Raw genomic sequence first — 20,271 nt, 5'->3', positions numbered from 1 at the left:
CATGGTTTCAGAAGTTGATCCATCCACAGCATTCTGCAAAGTCATGCCAGGGTGGTTGGCACCTTTAAATGCTCATACCAGAGTAGGAAAGAAAGTGATTGAGGATCCCTAATTACAGATGTATCACACTTATATGACATACTGTAATAAGTTATCATTTTTTTCCAATCAAGATTTTTTATTTGGAAATAATTATCAAAATATTTGCCGTGAGGTCACTGTCTTCGAAATCAGTCATCCGAATAAACTTGAAATAAACTAATAATGACAGTCAGTGGAATAAATGCTATCCTAGCATGTCAGCTACTTTGAGTTGATAAATTGACTTTTCTAAAAGGCTTCCCTTTCTTAGTTCTGTCCATTAGAAACATTATTGACTTACGGGCTTTCAGAGTGTTGACTAAACCTACAATCATTTTACTCTGGGGACTGCATGTACTTGTAATACTATTGACAATGATATTACTCCTCGTGTGCAACAATAGTGCAGGCCTGAGTTGGTCAGAGAGACATGACTGACCTTCTGTATCCATATGGTCCCTTTCCATCAGGAGACATAATGTGATGTGTGATGAATTGAGCTCTGTCACCTGAATGCAGAACCACCATTCCCCAGACATGGTTCTTATTAATCTCTGCTGTTCACATCCCCCAAGAGGGCTCTTCAGAACACATGTTCTCTATCTGGAAGCCTCCACCACACAGAGAGTCATGTTTTGGATGTGAAGGTGTGTTCTGCCTTATGCCGTCACAGCATGGAAAAGTGTAATTTAGAAAGTCAGGAGATTAGTACCTGCTGCTCCATACTCATCATAAGATGTAATAACATACTAGCTACGTGGTCTATATCACCTGACTGATACGTCTGCAGACTCCTCACTGCCTGGAGCAAAACTACTCTGCTAATCTTGAGGAGACTGCAGCTGGTACCGCAGAAGAGGGTGAGAGAGTGTAAGGGCTGAGAGAGAGATAAATTAGTGAAGGTTAATGAGAAAGCAAGGGATAGTAGAGGATAGTGTTGTGTGAGGGAGAGGTTTGAAGGAGGCTTCAGTGTTGTAACATTTCACAGCATCGCTCACACTAAAGCTCAGCCCTAATAGTCATCCTTGTTTATGATCCTACTGTTCTGCTTGGAAACAATACCAGACCCAGAGGGGGAAATAGATGAGTTGGCCATGTCTTCTCCAAGCAATGTGAATCTTATTACCTGTGTTGTGGCCATGCTTTCTGGATGCCATTTAACCCCCTGAGCTGAAGATGATTATCTGGATACTTTCTATGACAGCAACAGTCATCATTCAACATCAGTGTGGCCAGGGGCCTCGCTGTGATTGTTTGGTATGGTCCTCGACTACTGTGGAACAGAAGGTAATGAGGGAACTCATGCACCATCTCCCCGTGACGTCCTGACCAGGGGATATCATTTTGTTCTCCACAGCCTCTTAATGTCTCTAGACTTGGATTTGTTTTGCAAAGCAATATATCAAACGGGTTTGCACAATGAAAATCAAGTTTACCTATAAGGCTTTTGTCTTGGAGAAAGGCAATGATGTGTTTCTGTCTTTTTTTTTCTTCCTCTGCTTTGAAGAGTGGCTTTGAAGCCACAGATTTCAATTACTACAAACTATTTCTGAACGCCCTGAGCATCACAGAGGCAATTCTCTCCTGTGTCCATGAGTCAAATGATGTCCTGGAGAGGTCCATAATAAAGTTGAGGGGCTATTAGAGGAATGCAGCCGGAGAATGCACAAAGCTCCCCCTAGAGATGCACATCAACCAGCTGTATCCTGCTCCTCCAAACCAGTCAGTCTTTCACAGCACTCCAGGAAATGAACACCCCTCCAGAAACACAACTCTAGTATGCTTTATGCTGTGCTGCTCACTCAGGGAAGAACCCATATTTACCTTGGGCCACATCCATTTGTCTGTTGCCTAGGAATTGTCAGTGACCTGACACCTGAATGCATATCGGTTGTTTTCAGACAGTTGTTTACTGTTGTTGCAGAGCTCTCCCTCCCAACCCGCCTGGCTGTTCCACTCTGCTTCCTGATGCCTCAGATCTGGCATTGGCAGGAGGCAGGCAAGGCAGCTCTGGACAATCTGATTTATGGTCCTCTCAGACAGCACTTGTTAAAACTCAGCACCAGCAGTGTTTTCCCCTCACCAGCCTATCAGGCAGAAGGCCATTACTGACACTGGCATTACTCAGGATGTACTACCACCGTAGCCAGGCTACAGATAACCCAAGCCTCAGTAGATTCACTAGTCCACCTTGTCCTGGAAATATGTTTCGATTTCTCATTAATGAGACTGTCATGGTTAAAATCTGCTGAGTTGGCACCTACATCTTGTGTAACACAAGCTTGAACCACACTTTCATTGCTTTAATGCTGTCGTCTGTATCCTATCTGTATCTGTATCCTATCCTACAGCCGAGAAGTATTCTCAACACAGCACCTTTTCTGTCGCTACTTGTTGCCCAGTGGACTCCTGCTCAGCTGTCTCGTGTCACTAACTGAGCTACAGCATTAGTATTACGTGGTTGTATATCACGGCACAGCTCTCGGTTTGGCCACACCAGATCTGGCGTTACCTCCCCGGCTGAGCCAAGCTTGGCACTGTTGCCATAGGAACCAAGGCCCTGCATTGATAAACAGGCCGGAGTGTAGCCAGGGATCTCTCCGAACGTGGGGGTGGGAAGAGAGTGACCAGGCTGCCACAACCTGTTATGACACCCTAGAGACATTTTCACTGACCAGTGACCTGTAGGACTGTGAAATCTATCAGCAGCATGTGTGCTCTCTGACACACTGAAATGAGCCGTGCTAAGACAGGGATGTATTATGGGTTGTTATCATTGTTAGCTACTGATTCCACCACATGGTCTGATCATTCCTGTTTATTCCAGTGATTCAAATGGCTTTTGTCATCCACCCCATGTTTGCTCTGGCTCCTGCACCTTTCTATTACCACTATCATGTAAATGAAGGCTCTTAAATCTTGGCCTTAGCTACGCTTGTTGATTTAATGACCTCACACCTGGCAAACCTGGCCTGTGTAAGACAGCATGATGAACACAGTCCTCTCCTCTCGTAGTAGGCAGTAAGCTGAATGTGCCCAAAGGAACTGAAGCCCCCAGAAAAGGTTGTTTACTGTTATCTGTTCATCTGTAATACATGGAGGAAAATGGATGGCTGACTAGTATTAGTGAATTGTTCATAAACATGTGAAATGATAGACATTAATGTTATTCATCAGTGTGCAGTCCAACTGATTTGCAGAGATGAATTGAACAGCATGTAAACGGCTGTAAATAACTAGATAATAACACTGTGATTCCTAAACCCTATTCACTTTGATTAAATCTATTTTTAATAATGTAACTTTTTTCCTTATATGCACAGCATTGGAAATATGGATTTCTGTATCACTTGACTGAGTGGACTATTTTCTTCTGCATTGTTAAATGTGTCAAGTCAAGATATCTCAACATGTGTCCATCACAGCACACCGTGTTTCCTTCAGGTGATCGACGGGAGCTTGTGAATTTTCTAACTATAATAATAGCACATCAGAATTTCCAGGATAATGACAGTTTCTCTTTTGCTCCATTAAGAAGTCTGAAATGTCACTTGTGATAATGCACTTCTATTTTTGTGGCTATTAGCAGTCCTTTGGTTATTTCCAATCCACAGATGTGGTAGACATTTTTAGATGGGATCTCTTTATTTCTGCTGACAACATCCCAATTTGAAGACTATTAGTACATTTTCAAAAAGACAAGCTTAGCTTTCCCACTCAGTACTGTACTATCTTTTCATATGCACTTGCAGGAAGTATTTACACCCCTTGACTTTAAAAAAATTAATTGTTACATCCTGAGTTTAAAATGGATTAAATTGAGAATTTGTGTCACTGATCTACACACAATACCTAATAATATCAAAGTGGAATTATGTTTTTCTAAATGTTTAGTAGTGGTGGCTGCATCATGTTGTGGGTATGCTTGTAATCATTAAGGATTCAGGATACAAAATACACTCAATGGAGCTAAGCACAGGCACAATCCTAGAGGAAAACCTGCTTCAGTCTACTTTCCACCAGACACTGGGAGATTAATTCACCTTCCAGCAGGACAATAACCTAAAACACAAGGCCAAATGTACACTGGAGTTGCTTACCAAGAAGACAGTGAATGTTCCTGAGTGGCTGAGTTACTTGTCTAGAAATGATTAACAACCAATTTGACAGAGCTTGAAGATTTCGAAAAAAAAAGAATAGTCGTCAAAAATTGTACATTCCAGTTGTGCAAAGTTCTTAGAGATTTACCCAGAAAGACTCACAGCTGTAAACGCTGCCAAAGGTGATTCTAACATATATTGACTCAGTGGTGTGAATACTTATGTAAATTAGATATTTAAAAAATATATATACACAAAAGTTTGGGGTAACTTAGAAATGTCCTTGTTTTTGAAAGAAAAGTTATTTTTTTGTCTATTGAAATAACATCAAATTGATCAGAAATACAGTGTAGACATTGTTAATGTTGTAAATTACTTTTGTTGCTGGAAATGGTAGACTCTATGGAATATCTACATAGGCGTACAGAGGCCCATTATCAGCAAGCATCACTCCTGTGCTCCAATGGCACGTTGTGTTAGCTAATCCAAGTTTATCATTTTAAAAGGCTAATTGATCATTAGAAAACCCTTTTGCAATGATGTTAGCACAGCTGAAAACTGTTGTTCTGATTAAAATCAAGGACGTTTCTAAGTGACCTCAAACTTTTGAACGGTAGTGTATATTTCTAAAACCATGTTTTCACTTTGTCATTATGGGGTATTGTGTGTAGATGGGTGTGAAAAAATGCTATTTAATCCTTTTTGAATTCAGGCTATAACAAGAACATGTGGAATAAGTCAAGGGGTATGAGTACTTTCTGAAGGCATTGTATTTTAAAAGGAACATATGCTTTGTCCTCTTACTAGCACACCATAGAACAGCAGTCTTGCCAAATTCAATGAAAACCTACTTTTGTTGTTGTGGGACAATGATCTGAAAAGAACTTGGCCACACTGGCCACCATAAACACATTGAAGGTCTTGGGAACCCACATCCAGTTTAATCTTCTCCATGTCAGCATTTTCCTTTTCAGATTTTAGATTCACTCTAGCTCACATGGTGACAAGATTCTGTTATTTGGTGGCACAAAGGGAGGTCTTTTTTGCGTGGTGACAAAATATTTTCCGTTATAAAGCTTTTGTAACACAGGTCTATTGATGCTATGGCTTTGGTTACCTCTCTTGCTCTCAAGCAATTTCCTATGCTACAAACATCTGTCGTGGAAAAATTCTTACACAGGGACACTCAAAGTCAATCTTAAATGAATCATTGTTTATTGTCAGCGCGCTGGAGAGGTTCCAACCAACTCAATGCACCATAGAACACATGTCTGTCAGAAGCTCTTCCTGGGCAGTCCCAGCAGTTGTCTTATATACAGCTATACACAGACAAGTTATATTTGCATGATTTCGCATAATTAATTAATCATTATCATTTTGTTTCATTCATGGGACCGACCAATGCTGTTTCATAACATGTGACAGACCACCACCTCACGAGGCTTCTCTTCTCTAAGCTGAGACCTTAACTGAGATATTGTTTGTTCGTTCTCAAAACAACGTCTGGGCGTACTGCCAAATTGCAGTTACTGATAAGAGGAGGATTTGTTCAGTCAACCACTTGCATGAACACAGACATTGGTTTATATAACAGCACATGAATAGAACACAGGAATTAGTTATAAGCACATTCAAATTCCCATTACACACCTCCGCCTGAACCAGCTATAATATGACTGACAATGTAATCATCTTCTTCAGAATTTCTGCCTTTCCTGTCATTTGGGGTCTTGTTAATGTTAGAATCTATTAGAAGTTGTGACAGTAGCTGTGTGCCTAGAGATCGATCTCCTGTGTGAGGCTGGTGTGGGATGCCGTTGCCTTTTCCTGCTGTGGGAGGAGGATCTGTTCATTAACCAGCTGCCCACATTCATCTGGGAGGACTGCTCTCTGCTAACATTCAGATTACAGCTGCCTGATAACGAATGTTAAGTAATTTATCAAGCCTGACAATGCTTTTTCGGAAAGGGCCTTTTAATCCTCATAGGCTTGGCACTCACCGGTACGACACATCACAATGCTACTTCTGGCATGGTCTCAGAAAGGAATTCCAAGATATGACTGTTTAACATCGCAGGGATACCACCGGGATGCAGCCATACCTGGTAGTGTAAGCAGAAGCTTTTCCGTCAATTTTCCAAGTGAGTTCTTTGAAGTCCATTCGGAAGTTATTTTTGTGGTTTGTTGGTGAAATGAGTTGTGCAATTGTCAGCAGTTGTGGGAGGACAGATACTGTAGCTGCCTATGGAGCTCTCCGTGACGTTGTCTTGGGAGGATATCGTGCAGCATGTGAGTTTCAGCTTTGTATGAGCGAGAGAGAGAGAGAGAAAGGGAAAGGTGTGTTTATGAGATGTTTTGTATTTTTCCTGGAAACCCTGTGCTCTGCTGTCAGTAAGGTTGGCGTGAAATGCAGGGTATTCTCTGGATCCACAGCCCATGAAGAGCCTCATTAAAGGGAAATGGGGTGGCGAGCCAGGGGAAAAGACTCCCATTGCTTGTGTGCGTGGGATGAGAATTCAGGGGGCGTTGGTTAGTGTAAATGCTCAGCCTGGAAAACGGTTCTCGCCTGGGTGGAGGGTGTGTCTTCAGAATGGAATGAAGGAAAGGTTGCCTGGATACCCATGTAGCATTGCCTATCTAACTTGGAGTGTCTTGGCCAATTAGGGTGTAATCGGGATCTAGACAGGGAGTACAGTAGGGGTTCACCATGGATAAAGCATGGCGGAGCCTCCTTGCTGGTTCTCAGATATGTGCCTGCTTCACAATTTACCCCCTACCGACTCTCCAACCAGCCACAATTCTCCATCATTGTTAATTAACATCACATTAACAGTCCCTGACCTGCTTCTGCTTTAGGCTACGTTTATTTTAACTAAAGAATGTTTTGAAACAATGGGATCCAGACAAAGAGGTACATTGTCTGTGTGTACCATGGTAATGAGAACAGTGATATAGGCCATCCACGGTCAACATCTCTGAGGGGTTGAACTATTCCCATGTAGTGATTATGTTTGATCCCCATGAGTTTTAATGAGCGAGATCAGAGAGTAATCACATTACCCTTTTCCATGAAACCCCTCTACCTTCCAGCACAGTTATTGAATGACGTTATAGTATACATAATTTCCAATGCAGTAACTCTGATAATGGCTTTGAACACAGGAACAAACACTGGCACAGACTGCTGGTTCACAGTCTGGATTATGTTGTTCTGGTTTCATGCTTGAGTTCCTTCCACCCTCCTCAGCCCATTAAAAGACTCAATGCCCTTAAGCCTTCCGCATGCGAAATGAACGAGTGTGCTTGCATACTCCATTAAAAGACCTTTGCTTGAAAAATGAGAAAAAAAAAGTGTCAATACTACTGTTTGTCCATCTTGAGACGCCGTAGCCACTTCCTCAAAATAGACAGAATGATTTTTACGTTTTTGCCAAATCGCGCAATTTTACATTTAACTAAGATGTTATGTTCAGTATATCTCAAGTGAATAAATTTGCATGAAACAGATTTATCTCTTATCAATTAACTGTTTGTTGTCATTCAAGAATCCCTAATGTTGACCAATCATCGACAAAGGGGCGTAGACTTCGGCTACCGACTTCGGCTGCCGACTTCGGCTGCCGACTTCGGCTACCGACTTCGGCTACCGACTTCGGCTACCGACTTCGGCTACCGACTTCGGCTTGCCTCGATATTTTTGTGTGCACAAACATGCAAAAAAAAAACTTGCCGAACAAAAACGTCACAAAATGTTGTCATAATATATGGACAAACTGTTCCAAACTGTTTCGGATGGGAAGCATGCAGACGCCTTAAATCTAGATCTTCTTTAACAAAGGAACCTAAAGATTAAGAGATGGGGGGTGGAGATGAGGTGGGGGATGGATTAACCATGTGGTAGTAAGGTGTCACAGCCGTCCAAACCAACACAAATATCTCACATTGAAAGTACTCTGTTTGCAGTGGCTTGTAGGAAAATGCTGAGGCAATATTTGTCAGAAATGGAGGGATCCACTGAATCATAGTAACTGTATGACCTCACAAGGCTGTATTTATGATCCCACTTTTTCCCCATAACATAATTTATTTACTAACATCATAATTTATGTATGGACAGGGATTGGTGCACCTACCTGGTAGAAATGGTTTTCTCATGGTGTACCTACTGAGTACTGTCTGGATAGCACGCCACTTGGATATCCCAAGGCAAAAAATATTTGCCATTCAAACTGGATAAAATGGTCTCATTCAAATACATTTTAGATTATATCACTTTTTAGTCTTGAAAGAAAATAAAATAGTTATTGTTCCAACTTCAAACATCGGTGCTACTCAAGTCTGGTAAATCCTGTTGGCGTTGTAGGAGAAATAACATGGGGATTAGATCTAATTCCACAACCCACCACCCATCAGGTTGGAGTGGCTCACAGCTGCCACTACTAAAGCAGCCAGTCTCCACTTTGAGTCAATGGTCATTGAAAACTCATTTTTAACAAGCTATTGTGCACTGGGATATTCTGTGTGGCTGAGTTAGTAAGCATGTATTAGATTTATGGTGAACATTATGAATGATAATTATTCACATGCTGATAATTGTTTACCTACAGGGAGGGATGTGACTCAAGGCTCTACGCGGACTATTTTTACAGGGAGCACGTGAAATTTAAGAGCACAATTAAAAATATTTGAGGTAACAAGCAGTTTTCTTTGTAGTAATGATGCAAGCGCATACTCCGTGGCACCCAGGGCCTGCGGTACAGTGAAGAAATCAGTGAAGAAATTGCAACAATTATCATCTGGGTGATTTTATTTTAAGAGCACTGGTGCTCCTATATTAAAATTCCAGGTCACACAGCAAAATATTTAGGTACATATGCAAGTAAAATGGTCACACTGTAGAGCCATGTGACTCATGTTTTCCATTGCAGAGTGCATCATGTTGAATTGCAGCACCACAGAGCCTTCTAGTGCATCTCCCCGTATTTGACTGCAGGATTGTTCATGGTACACTCATTTTCCTAATTGTGTTCTCAAGTGGGTTTCTGGTAATGCAAACACTACTGCCATTAGAAATGACCAGGGATGAATTAAAGGAAATTAGAGATCTATCCAACCCCGAGGGAATGAAACAACACACAATCAGGGAAAACACAATGTGCTCAATGGATTTCGGATTTCGGATGGATGGATTTCGGATTTGGATGGATTTCGGATTTTTTTCAATGGATTTCGGATTTTTTTTACCTGTGATACATTTCCATGCTAAAGATATTACAATAATGTAATGGGTTCCTACTCATGACTCTCAGTTGCTTCCTTTCAAAACATTCAAAGACAATTGCTCCATTATACGGATATGACTTTGAAAATGCACAGTGCCTTGAAAGATATATTTTGAACTACTCTCTCAGTGATGCGTTTTATTGTGCTCGCCAGGCCATGGACTGCTGTAAATGGATTCATTCTGCAGTAATCACACTGAGCATAGAGACAATATCCCTGAGATGCATCAGGGCAGACTGGTCTCAGCTATCCCTTCTCTGCTGTACGTAGCAACAGGTGATGGGGAGCATGGGGAGTGGTGTGCTTTGAGCACTGAAACATTGGGATTGGTGAAACGTCACCACATAGAACAAAGAGTATAGAGGCAGAGATGCAACTTTAAAATGGAGTCTGACAGTAAGGTAAGAATACTTGGAAGGGCAGCCCTAAAGTGGTCTCCAGTGGCATTGACTTCGAGGAGGTAATCATTATAGGTCATCTCATCATGCTATATGTCATACTGTGAAATGGTGTGATGAAAAGTATTGGTGTGGCAGGGTTGACCTCCTTAGAAGTAGGAGGAATACACTTGAAGCACCTTTTTTTTCTAGGCGGGCGGGGAGCAGTTCCAATCATCTGTAAATGTCATGAGCTCTGACGGAGGGTTTGGATATTGACTGAGTCTGGCTAGATGAAGGACGGACGCTAATCTTCTCCGGCCATGTATATCAATTCAGAAAAGCCACCAGACCACGTCACGCAATATACAAATTACAGTATTCTAGAAATGACACAGATTTTTTCAGTCCTGTGAAATGGTGTGATGATCGTCATGCTTTGTGCACATCCTGGCTGTGTTAAATGTGTGCTGGCTCTGATGACTGACTGAATGATTATACAGTGACCTGCACTGATTTATTTGAGAGAGAACCGGTGTGTGCTTCAAGTTACTGTCTGTCTGGGAAGTGTAATGTTTGACCTCTCACTTCCACCCAGCTGAATGAACAGGCAGTAACCTTTTAAAACATGGCCCTCAGCTTAGCACATGTAGCAACTGTTCCACTCAAATAATAACACTCTGATCATTCTAAATGAGAGCATGTACTGACACTGGTTGTATGATTGGTTGAGTTTGGAATCTGAACACCAATTAGTTGTGGTTGTTGGCTGTAATTTGTTGGGCTGTGTATAAAGATTGCACCATAGCTAACCCTGTAAAACAACAAATTTCACTGCACCTATACATTTTTTTTAAACACTGTTGTTAGTCAGGCTATTTGCACGGCATAATAGCATTCAGTTCTGTGGACTGTGATTTAAGAATGTGATTTTTAGCTGGCTCCTATTATAAGAGTTTGGATGGAAGATGCTGTTAAATGTAGTTTTGAAGTTGTTGTGACGAGAAATGCAAACCCTTATCACCTTGATTGCAACGTCTACTCCTCTGTGCACATACTCCTCTGTGCACATGAGTCACACTCTGTTGCTGTGTTTTTCATGGGCTTGCTGTGTCACCACTGCCACCTAATGTGCAGTGCCTAAAACTGCATACACTCTATTCAGAAGGTCACATACAGCTCCCAAATAAAATCACAAGCTGTATTTTGGGGGATCGAATGTCTAAACTATATGGTATATATTGTTATTACTGACATTGATTTTTTTGTGACAGTCAGTATTTTGTCTGATTGGTTATTGTGTTTGTACCCCAGGTAAAAGAAGCCATGCAGAGGATCCACGACAGAGGCAACATAGGAAAGCTAATCCTGGATGTGGAGAAGTCTCCCACTCCTTTGGTAAGTACACAACCCTGATCTTTTTTCTACAAAAACAAGTTATTAATAAGTGGTCTAAAATTGCACATGCATTCAACCAGTTTGAAAATCCTTGAGGAAAATGGAAATTATTAAATAGCATCATGACTCACCACAGTGAGCAATTTCTCCCTGGAAAACACTTGGCCAAATCAACACATGGTTAGGTTTGAGGTTCCTAGATAAAACTGAGTCTGATAACAATGAATATGATATCTTCCAATGGCACTGGTTTCTATAGTGACCCGTGAATGTCAGCGTCCCCATTTGGAGCAGCAAACATAAGAAACAAAAGCCTGAGCAGTGTTGACAAAATGTTGATTCAATGTTGATACTGTTAAAGTAACTGTCCAGTAAAACCCCATCTCAAACTCTTTTAATTGTATTTTTAAAAAAAATTTTTTTTTTTAAATGTAATGCTTGAAATTTGCTTGGGCCATATGTGATTGGTCCAGCAGCTTTTGCCTTTTTTGTTTTTATTCTCCAGTGGGGCGAAGGATCATTCTTGAGATAATGGGAGGCACGTGCTCAGTAATGCACACTCACTGCACACAAGCAAGATAGCTAGCACGCCGAGCAATCCACAGCTGGTGTTAGCAAAAAAGGACAACGCCTATGCAACAACTATCTCACCTGTCACTTCTATTTCAAATTATGTGGTTTGTATAGGTAGACCACAATTAAAATACCCAAATGTTGGACAACAGGATGATTTTGTGGGACATTCGCGAGACAGTTGCCTTCATGAATAAAAACATTTGGCAGCACGTCCCCATCCCACCTAGATGTAGCCTATTGAATATCATTATAGAATATGCATAAAATGCATCCTCCAATTGCAACATCTACCTATGGCCACACATATTGTCTCAAGAAACATTTATATTTTTAATACCCTCAAACACCAAGTTAGGCATCCCTCATTTCAAAATAGGTCATGGCATCATCACTGTCATAAATTAATGATAATTCTTCACATTTTACCAGTGAAATGTCCAAACTGCGTCTGCATGCCGATCATTTGATCTCAAATAGTTTCATGGTAATATGTATTTAGATCTTCGTGAATTTCGTGGGCAAATTAGAAAAGATGGTGTTAAACTTCATAGCCTTTCTGTATTTTAATTTTTTCAATCATAGCACATTCTGGCGCCGTTGAGTTTTGGCCGTCTGATAATTTTGGGGGACTATTCAGCTTACCATCCTAAAATCTCATAAGAAATTAAGTGGTATTTTGGTGTAACAGTAATGTTATACTATGCTATTATATTTGGTTTTGTTATGTAGAATACTAATCCACTGGCACACACTGATTGAATGAACGTTGTTTCCACGTCATTTCAATTAAATGAATTGACGTCTGTGCAGTGAGAATTAATCATTATGTGATCTTCTAAGACATTGATTCAGCTTTGATCTAACATTACTAAATGAGCACCATTGTGAGAAGTAGCAGAGTAATGGCAGCACTACACCCCTGCAGTCCGTTGACCAAATAAGTAATTGAAGCGCACCTAGCCTACGCCTTTCGAAAGATTTGGTGATGCAGAAATGAGAGACTACATGTGTGGCTGTTTTATGAAAATATGGGAATATTTGGCCAAGGAAATATTTTTGGTGGTTTCATGGAAGGTCAAATAGCTAGGAAGGGAGACGTTAAAATCGGATTTAGTGAAGTAGCAGCAAATATGTTTATTGTGCAACTAATGAGCATGGAGAGCCTCACAAGTTTGACGAAATGACATTTTTCAGTCTAATTTGGTTATTTACTTACTTTTGTAGTTCTTTATCAGTAGCATGCTTTTTGAAAATAGTTAGGCCTAACTGTCTTCTCCAAGTTTAGCTGGAATTTAGCCCGAAAGGATTTGAGAAATATGATTGGTTGACAATAAGCCTATGACATTAGTCTACATCTCGTCTTGCGCTGTGCAGAATATCAGATCTCAGCAATGATTGGAGTGTTTAACATCACCAGTAGGCTACCACATTCTTATGATATTCTTATGATAAGCGAAAAGAGACAGGTTGGAATGTCTGACTGAAATACGGGACAAATAAAAAAAATCTAAATTAGTGGTGTTTGAATTTGTTAATAAAATGCAGAACATAATTGTATGGTTGTGGGATGTGGGAAAAAGGGCCAAACTGCTGGACTGTCCCGCACAATCCGGGACTTGTAGTCACCCTAGGTTAGTAAGAGTTGGCCTGCTGACTGTTTAGAAGCAGTTAGCTAATGTTAGCATACTAACGTTAGCTAGCATGCTAAGGTTCGCTATCAATGCTAAATAAGCCAGCTGGCTAAACAACAAGAAAGCAAGTCAAAGCAGATCCTCCACACAACCATCTCACTACCTCCTTCAATTTTAAATCCTGTGGTTTGCAGCTTAAAGTTTTAGGTCAAGGGGGAAACCTATTTAGCTGCTGTTGTCTAACAAAGGTAGCAGCAGCCAGTAGCTAGTTAGCTTCACAACTACCTAGCTAGCTAACATTATTTAGGTTGTAAACAACATAAATATTAGGAATATAATGACAAAGCAAAGGACAGAAACGACTCATAATTGTGCAATAATCAGTGTGCATTTATTCATTTATTGCTGTTATAGTAAAGTGCCCTAGTAGTTTTATTGTGTATTTCCAAATCCTGAATCCATCCATACTATTTGACTTAGTGCAGCCAGGCTCAGGAAGTCTGCCCCAGTGCCTCAGCATGGGAACTAATTTGAATATCCAAGTGTATGCCAGTGTTGTTTCAGAAACGCCAAGCAGGGACACAGAGAAAATTGCTTTTTAACATCCTTAATTATATATATTTTGTATTAGTAATCTATTTAATTCATATTGTAATTAATTGTAGGTAATATTTCATAACAAATCTGGAACACTGGACAGATACTTTAATATCTGTATCCTTTCTTCCTTGTCTTTGGATGTTTTCTTATAGATACAGTTTATACCGTACATGTTGTGTATTGGTACTCTATTCTGTATTTGGATAAATTACAGTGTGTTCTGTATACTGTGTAGATGGCCAGTGACAGCACAGAGACCAGTGAGGCTGGTGAGGAGGAGGAGGAACATGAAGGGGACAGTGACAACAAGGAGCGCATGCCTTTCATCCAGTAGGCCCAGGTACGGCACCACAACTGGCCTGGACACCTCAAAGGAAGGAGGTGGAGGGGATTAGTTCCATAACAGATGACTCCACAACCCGAACTACGCACCGTGAACTCAAACCTTTGTACAATATGTGAGTGTATGTTTGTGTGCTTGTGTGTGGGTCTGTTGTCTTTTGTTATGTAAGATGTTTGAAAGACATATGGAAACTCATAAGACACTGGTTGTCAAAGTTGCCCCTCAGCTAAAGTGCCATTCACTATCCAGTATTATGATGAGCATTGTGTTGCTGAACAAATGATGTTAAGAGATGCTTATACCTATCTGCAGCCTCGTCATTGTTCATTGTGTTCTATGGCAACCTTAACAAGGGAGCCAAGTAGGAACGGAGTGAATAAGGGGTTGATTATGTTGCTTTTAGGGAAAATACGAGAGTGCGATGATTGAGTGTGAAAGAGAACAGTAAGTGAGTGAGAGTGAACCAGGAACATAAGTGATATTGACCATGCTTGTACTCCTGTCTTGATGGTTGAAACAAGAGGGAAACTAGGAGGGTGGGTGTTAGAGTAAACATCTCCTCTAAGCTCCCCTTTCTCTTTTACCACTATTATGATGACTCAGAAGTGAGATTCATTTTGGCTGCTTCATGAACACTAGTCACTCTGATTACCCCATTACCACTGAATACACAGCAAACCCAGAGCAGATTGGCCCTGGGCTATTTACCCCCACCTGCTGCAGTGAGTTTATCAAAATCACTCTCTGAGATCGTTTCTCGCCCTCCTCTCTCAGGTTATCTTCAGCAGTGTGTGAGCTAGGAGAGAGTATTAGGAAATGCCACTGTAAATGCCTGCTACCATGTTTACCGACACATTAGAGATCCGACCTTCTGCAATGTTGTTATGGAATCACCAGTGCCTTTGAGCTAGAAGTCTGCTGCAGTCTTGTAGAAGATTTCAGAATTTGAATTGTACCCATTCCACAAACACTAAATTTCATGGTGGTTCTGCCAAATGCCAGGTAGCATTCTGAGTGTGTTTCCTACATTTCTGTAACTAATAAAAATAAGAACGATAATGTCAGCTTTTGGCCTCATCCATAGTCCACATTTCAGACAAACAATGCAGAGAGAAATGGCATGGTGGCCAGGTAATGATGATGATTAACCACACCCGTTTCTGTTTAGCCTGTGTTCTTTATGTGTGTGTGTAAGAAGTTGTGTTACATTTACTGGCTGGTGCCTGTGTATAGTGTACAATGCCTCCCAAACAGAGTGCCAATGAGAGGGAGGACTAAAGACACATTCACTTACAGATGAGCTGATGGGCCATCAAGAATGGAAGTACTATTGCTGTGGATACCACAGGACAGGAGTTATTCGTATCAGATGTTACCATCTCATGTGAGATGGAGTATGACAACTGTATTGTGCTACCAGTCTTATCCATATGGAAAGTGTGAAATCAATCATCCAACGTACAAAGCTATTTATTCATTAAAATATGAAGCTACCATTGATGGTACGGAGATGAAAGCTATTCAATCGCCTTGTTATAAACAGTAAATCTAGCTAAGGCAGCTGTGTTTCATATAACTGCAAGTTTACATATTACCTTCATGAGTATTCCCAAACCAAAAATACATGTAAATGTACAGACACATAAATAAATGTACAGACACAGTATAAAACAGCATACAATTCTTGTAACTTTGCAAGTGAATAGAAAATATACATTTTTGTATGTACCCTACTGTCTGTATGGAAAGAAAGGCCCAGGTATTACATGGCTGTAGAAGTGATTGGAAAGTAGTCAGCTGTGCTTCTCCAAATGAACCACCCACTGGTGAAGAAATACAGTTTCACACATTTCATTGATCTTTCATTTGACACTTACAACATTCACATGATCTTTAATTAGCTAAGTCACATTAAATGTCACAACATTTTATTCAAAATTCTATTAGCTACATCACAACATTGCACCTATTTCCTTTCATGATAGACTTGGCAATGGGGCTGGAAATCAAGTATATTAATGAAGGAGAACAGTACATCTAAATGTGAATGTCTCTTTGGGTTTTCCTGTTAGTCTAGGTCTAGAGTGTAGAGTAACTTGCAGTGTGTATGTTTGTGTTTCCATGGGAGGTCATTATGATGGAAAGTCATCTTGCCTTAAAAGTTCAAAAAAGATAAAACAAACTATGTAGGTGTGTTTAGTACTGTAGCTGGAGCCTGATTACAGACTTATATGAAGATATTGTTTAACTGTATTTGTTGGTATTAGTGTTTTTGTTATGTTATACTGTACGTAGTCCAGTTCTGTTTACATGAATAAATGTTTCTGCAGAGCATTCTGGGAAAGCTGTGTGTTTTTCTTGGCCTGTGTCATCTGCAGGTTTTCTCCACAAGCCACCCTGTGAAAGACTCCCTATAATATCACACTCTCATAGGCTGGGGTATTTCTCCAAGAATGTACAGTATGAAAAATGATTTAAGCTTTAAATCCATGGTCACTTTCTCACTGTAAATGACTTGCCTGTTAACAACGGTAAATAGACTTTGACCATGGTTACTTTAAGTAGCTCTACCGATTTCTTAGGTTCTTATCTGATTAAGTCATAAGGATTCAACATGAATGACTGATTTGCATCTCTCCCAATCACATTGAGTCTTGATATTCTCTTATCATCCCTTTTCCACTTATAGCAGTGGGGTATGTACACCTTTATTATGCAATATAAATGAGGTTGGTCCTTTGCTATTTACTGGCAGGCCGGTGGCCTTTCACAATGTCACCACTACAACTTCCTATAAATCAAATACAACTGTGATAACAAATGTTCGGCCTTTTGTCAAGCTCCTATCCCCCCACGGTAACATAACTCAAATGGGTGACCTTTGCTGATGTTCTATGTGCTATTTATTTCAGGCACTATCACTATATAGCACTATTTATTTTGCTATTTATTTCAGGCACTATCATCTAAGCCTGCAGAATTTATCTCTGACTGGCATAAACATAATTTATGCTGAATATCTTTTACTATTTTTATGCTCCAATGCTGTAATCTATTTGAAATATGAATTGCATCCTTTTAGCATTGTGTAGCTAAACCACTTTAACTATGTGGTCATATTGCACCTCTCAACAGCCCTAGACTATTATCTGGATGAGACCAGGGTTACAGAGTGTTGTTATGACATTGTGATTACTTTTCAATGTTGCTCTTCAGGTTTTGGGAATTAATTCATGCAAATGGTTTCACACAGACATTATATTTACTGTATCATTACACCTAATCAAATTTGAAAGGTATCTCCATTAATTTTTAAGTGCTTGGACATCCCGGCTCTCTCAATCAGACAGCAGAGTTTTTCTTAACACTGCACCACTCTTCCATCTGATCTGTCTACTCTACAACATCACAGACTAAAAAGAACCTCTGCTGCACCAGAGCTGTGAACTTCCTCAGCTCTATTAAGCTCCCTGTTTTCCATGGTTACACAACTGAATCTGTATTTTCAGCACATTTGAATGAGATATAATTAGAGTTGACAAGCAAAATGTCATCATCCTCATAAAGTTTTGATACATTGGGAGACCTATCTATGCATTTGGTCATACAAATAATGTTGGTGACATAGCGTATAAAATAACAAATCTCTTAGCCATCTAGGGAGTAACAACATTTCTTTTTCCGGGTTAATTTACTGTGGGTCAAATGTATCCATGCACAGGGGAATGGTGGGAGGTCAGATACAGAAGCTATCAGATATTCTCATGCAGAACAATCTGTGCAGTGTTGCAGTCCATGAATTTACGGCTTGTTTGTGAAATGGATGGGGAAAACGGTAAATGAATTGCACCTTGTCCCAAGTAAATATTTATGAATGGGCAGAAACAGGGGCATCATTGTTGTCACCCCACCCATGGTATTTGAGATCCCCCTGACGTTTGAAAAAACCCAAAGTTACATAGTGTCAGCCAATGAGAGGTGAATCACTGCAGGAGCAAACAGTGAGCAAACAGTGAGCCTGTATATAGTGAACTGCCCACAGTGCGTTGGGCTCCTGTGTCAATGTTAAAAGGTGTGCCCTTTTTTCTTTTGTCGGAATTTAGTGCAGACATGGCGCGTCTGGTTCTCCCCATCTTTTTGGTTGTATCTCTTACCTTGCTCCACCAGGGATATAGCCATCCATCTCGTACCAGGAAAGCAGTACCAGCACCACAGAGAGGTAACACTCACCACACACACTACACTAAACTTCAGTGGCTCTACTATGTTTTTCTGTACATTTTCTCTGACATGCCTGCCTGCTTGTCTGTGTTTCTATGGAGATGCAGCGGCAGATGAGGATGATGTAAAGTTGCAGCTGGAGAAGCTGTGGCAGGAGGTGAACTCCCTGAAGGAGATCTCGGCTCTGCAGACAGGTATGCTGAGCTGGCTGCTCTGTGCGCTCAAACTGAGTGCTGCTTTATGGCCAGGAGGGTTTCAAAGAGGGAATGCTTCTCATGAGGAAATGTAGCTGTTACTCATGCAGATTTAGCAGTTACTGTATGTTTCTTATGGGTTAGGCAGGTGTATACTGTATGTACCTTTGGTACATGCACTCTTGGAGAAAATAAATTGTGCTGTCTGGAACATAAAAGGGTTATTCGGCTGTCCCCACAGGAAAACCCTTAAGAAAATGCTTTTGGTTCCAGGTAGAACCTTTTTTGATTTCCATGTAGAACCCAAAAGGTTCTACCTGGAATCAAAAAGTGTTCTCCTATGGATACAGTCGAAGAACCCTTTTGGAACCTTTTTTTCTAATAGTGTGGAATTAATGCAGAGAAATTATGATTTTGTATTTATTATGGTAATTCACGCTAACCACAGACATTTACTAATATGCTCAGTCACCAGTAGAGGGCAGGAGTACTCTTACCTTCAACCTCATGCCTCGCAGCAGCAATAATGATGTTGACAGAGCACTGAGTCATGTGCTGTGGAAGATAATGCAGTTGAATTTCTGGAGCACATTGCGAAATGTATGATGATGGATATAAAAGTATTATGATGAGACAGGTTCTTTATACAGGAGGGTGGAATAACAGAGTGTTATAGTCTCATATAGTATGCCGCTGTCTGAGTTCCTCCCACTGAAAGGGCTTATGTCTTATTTTGGGAACTTTGTTTAGGAAACATGGATACAGATGAAAACCTTTGCTTGGTCCTACTAGTCTTCATTATGTCTGATTGATATTCTATAGATTAGAAAATGTCAGTGAGACATTATACACCAATATATCATGTAAATATATATTTTGTATATGTTTCAAATTCTTCAGTAATATTTGAGCAAGGTAGGTAGGGTTATTGCCTGAGGAAGTTTTAAGGAGATAAATGTACTAAACTGCTTCCCTCTGCTTCCAGTTTGTCTTCGTGGCATCAAAGCTCACAGGAAGTGTTACCTGACCATTGAGGAACCCAAGCACTACCATGAGGCCAACGAACACTGCATCGCATGGGGTGGAACACTTGCCACTCCACGTGACCTCAATGAAAACAATGACCTGAGGGACTATGCCAAGAGGAGTGCGCCAGGTACCAAGGAGTTCTGGATCGGTGTGACAGACATTGTGAAGGAGGGCCAGTATGTAGACGTCAACAGCATGCCCATCAGCTACTTCAACTGGGACAAGACCAAGAAGCAGCCCACAGGGACAAAGAGGGAGAGCTGTGTCGTGCTCTCATTGGCTGCACAGGGAAAGTGGCATGATGAGGTCTGCCTTGGCAAGAAAAAGTACATTTGTGAATACCCCATTCCCTAACTTGTGTACCACCATGGAGACCAGATGGTTGTTGACTACCTGATGATCATTTATGCTCGTCATTAAAAAATACATAGGAAATGG

At 40.6% G+C, this 20,271-nt stretch overlaps 2 protein-coding genes across 3 annotated transcripts in view; both read left to right on the top strand.

Moving 5' to 3' along the window:
- The window catches only part of LOC112263686 (vesicle amine transport 1-like), a 103,689-nt gene extending 89,259 nt beyond the window's left edge, over positions 1–14,430 (top strand). Inside the window, exons 8-9 of the mRNA XM_024440202.2 lie at positions 11,156–11,239; positions 14,282–14,430. Of these exons, the coding sequence (XP_024295970.1) occupies positions 11,156–11,239; positions 14,282–14,380 (183 nt within the window). The 3' untranslated portion in view covers positions 14,381–14,430. The remainder of the gene's footprint in view (positions 1–11,155; positions 11,240–14,281) is intronic.
- Positions 14,431–18,474: 4,044 nt separating this feature from the next.
- On the top strand, positions 18,475–20,271 carry LOC121847882 (tetranectin-like protein). 2 transcript variants are annotated; one of them, XM_042331141.1, is made up of 3 exons: positions 18,475–18,608; positions 18,718–18,804; positions 19,790–20,271. In XM_042331141.1, the coding sequence occupies exons 1-3, from the start codon at positions 18,500–18,502 to the stop codon at positions 20,185–20,187; spliced, it is 594 nt and encodes a 197-aa protein (XP_042187075.1). In that variant the 5' UTR covers positions 18,475–18,499; the 3' UTR covers positions 20,188–20,271. The 2 variants fall into 2 exon arrangements, with proteins under 2 accessions (XP_042187075.1, XP_042187074.1); XM_042331140.1 differs by having other exon boundaries at positions 18,712–18,804.

The sequence above is a fragment of the Oncorhynchus tshawytscha genome, linkage group LG12 (genome assembly GCF_018296145.1).
Source record: "Oncorhynchus tshawytscha isolate Ot180627B linkage group LG12, Otsh_v2.0, whole genome shotgun sequence".
NCBI lineage: Eukaryota > Metazoa > Chordata > Actinopteri > Salmoniformes > Salmonidae > Oncorhynchus > Oncorhynchus tshawytscha.
This window is presented reverse-complemented; position numbering and strand designations above follow the sequence as displayed.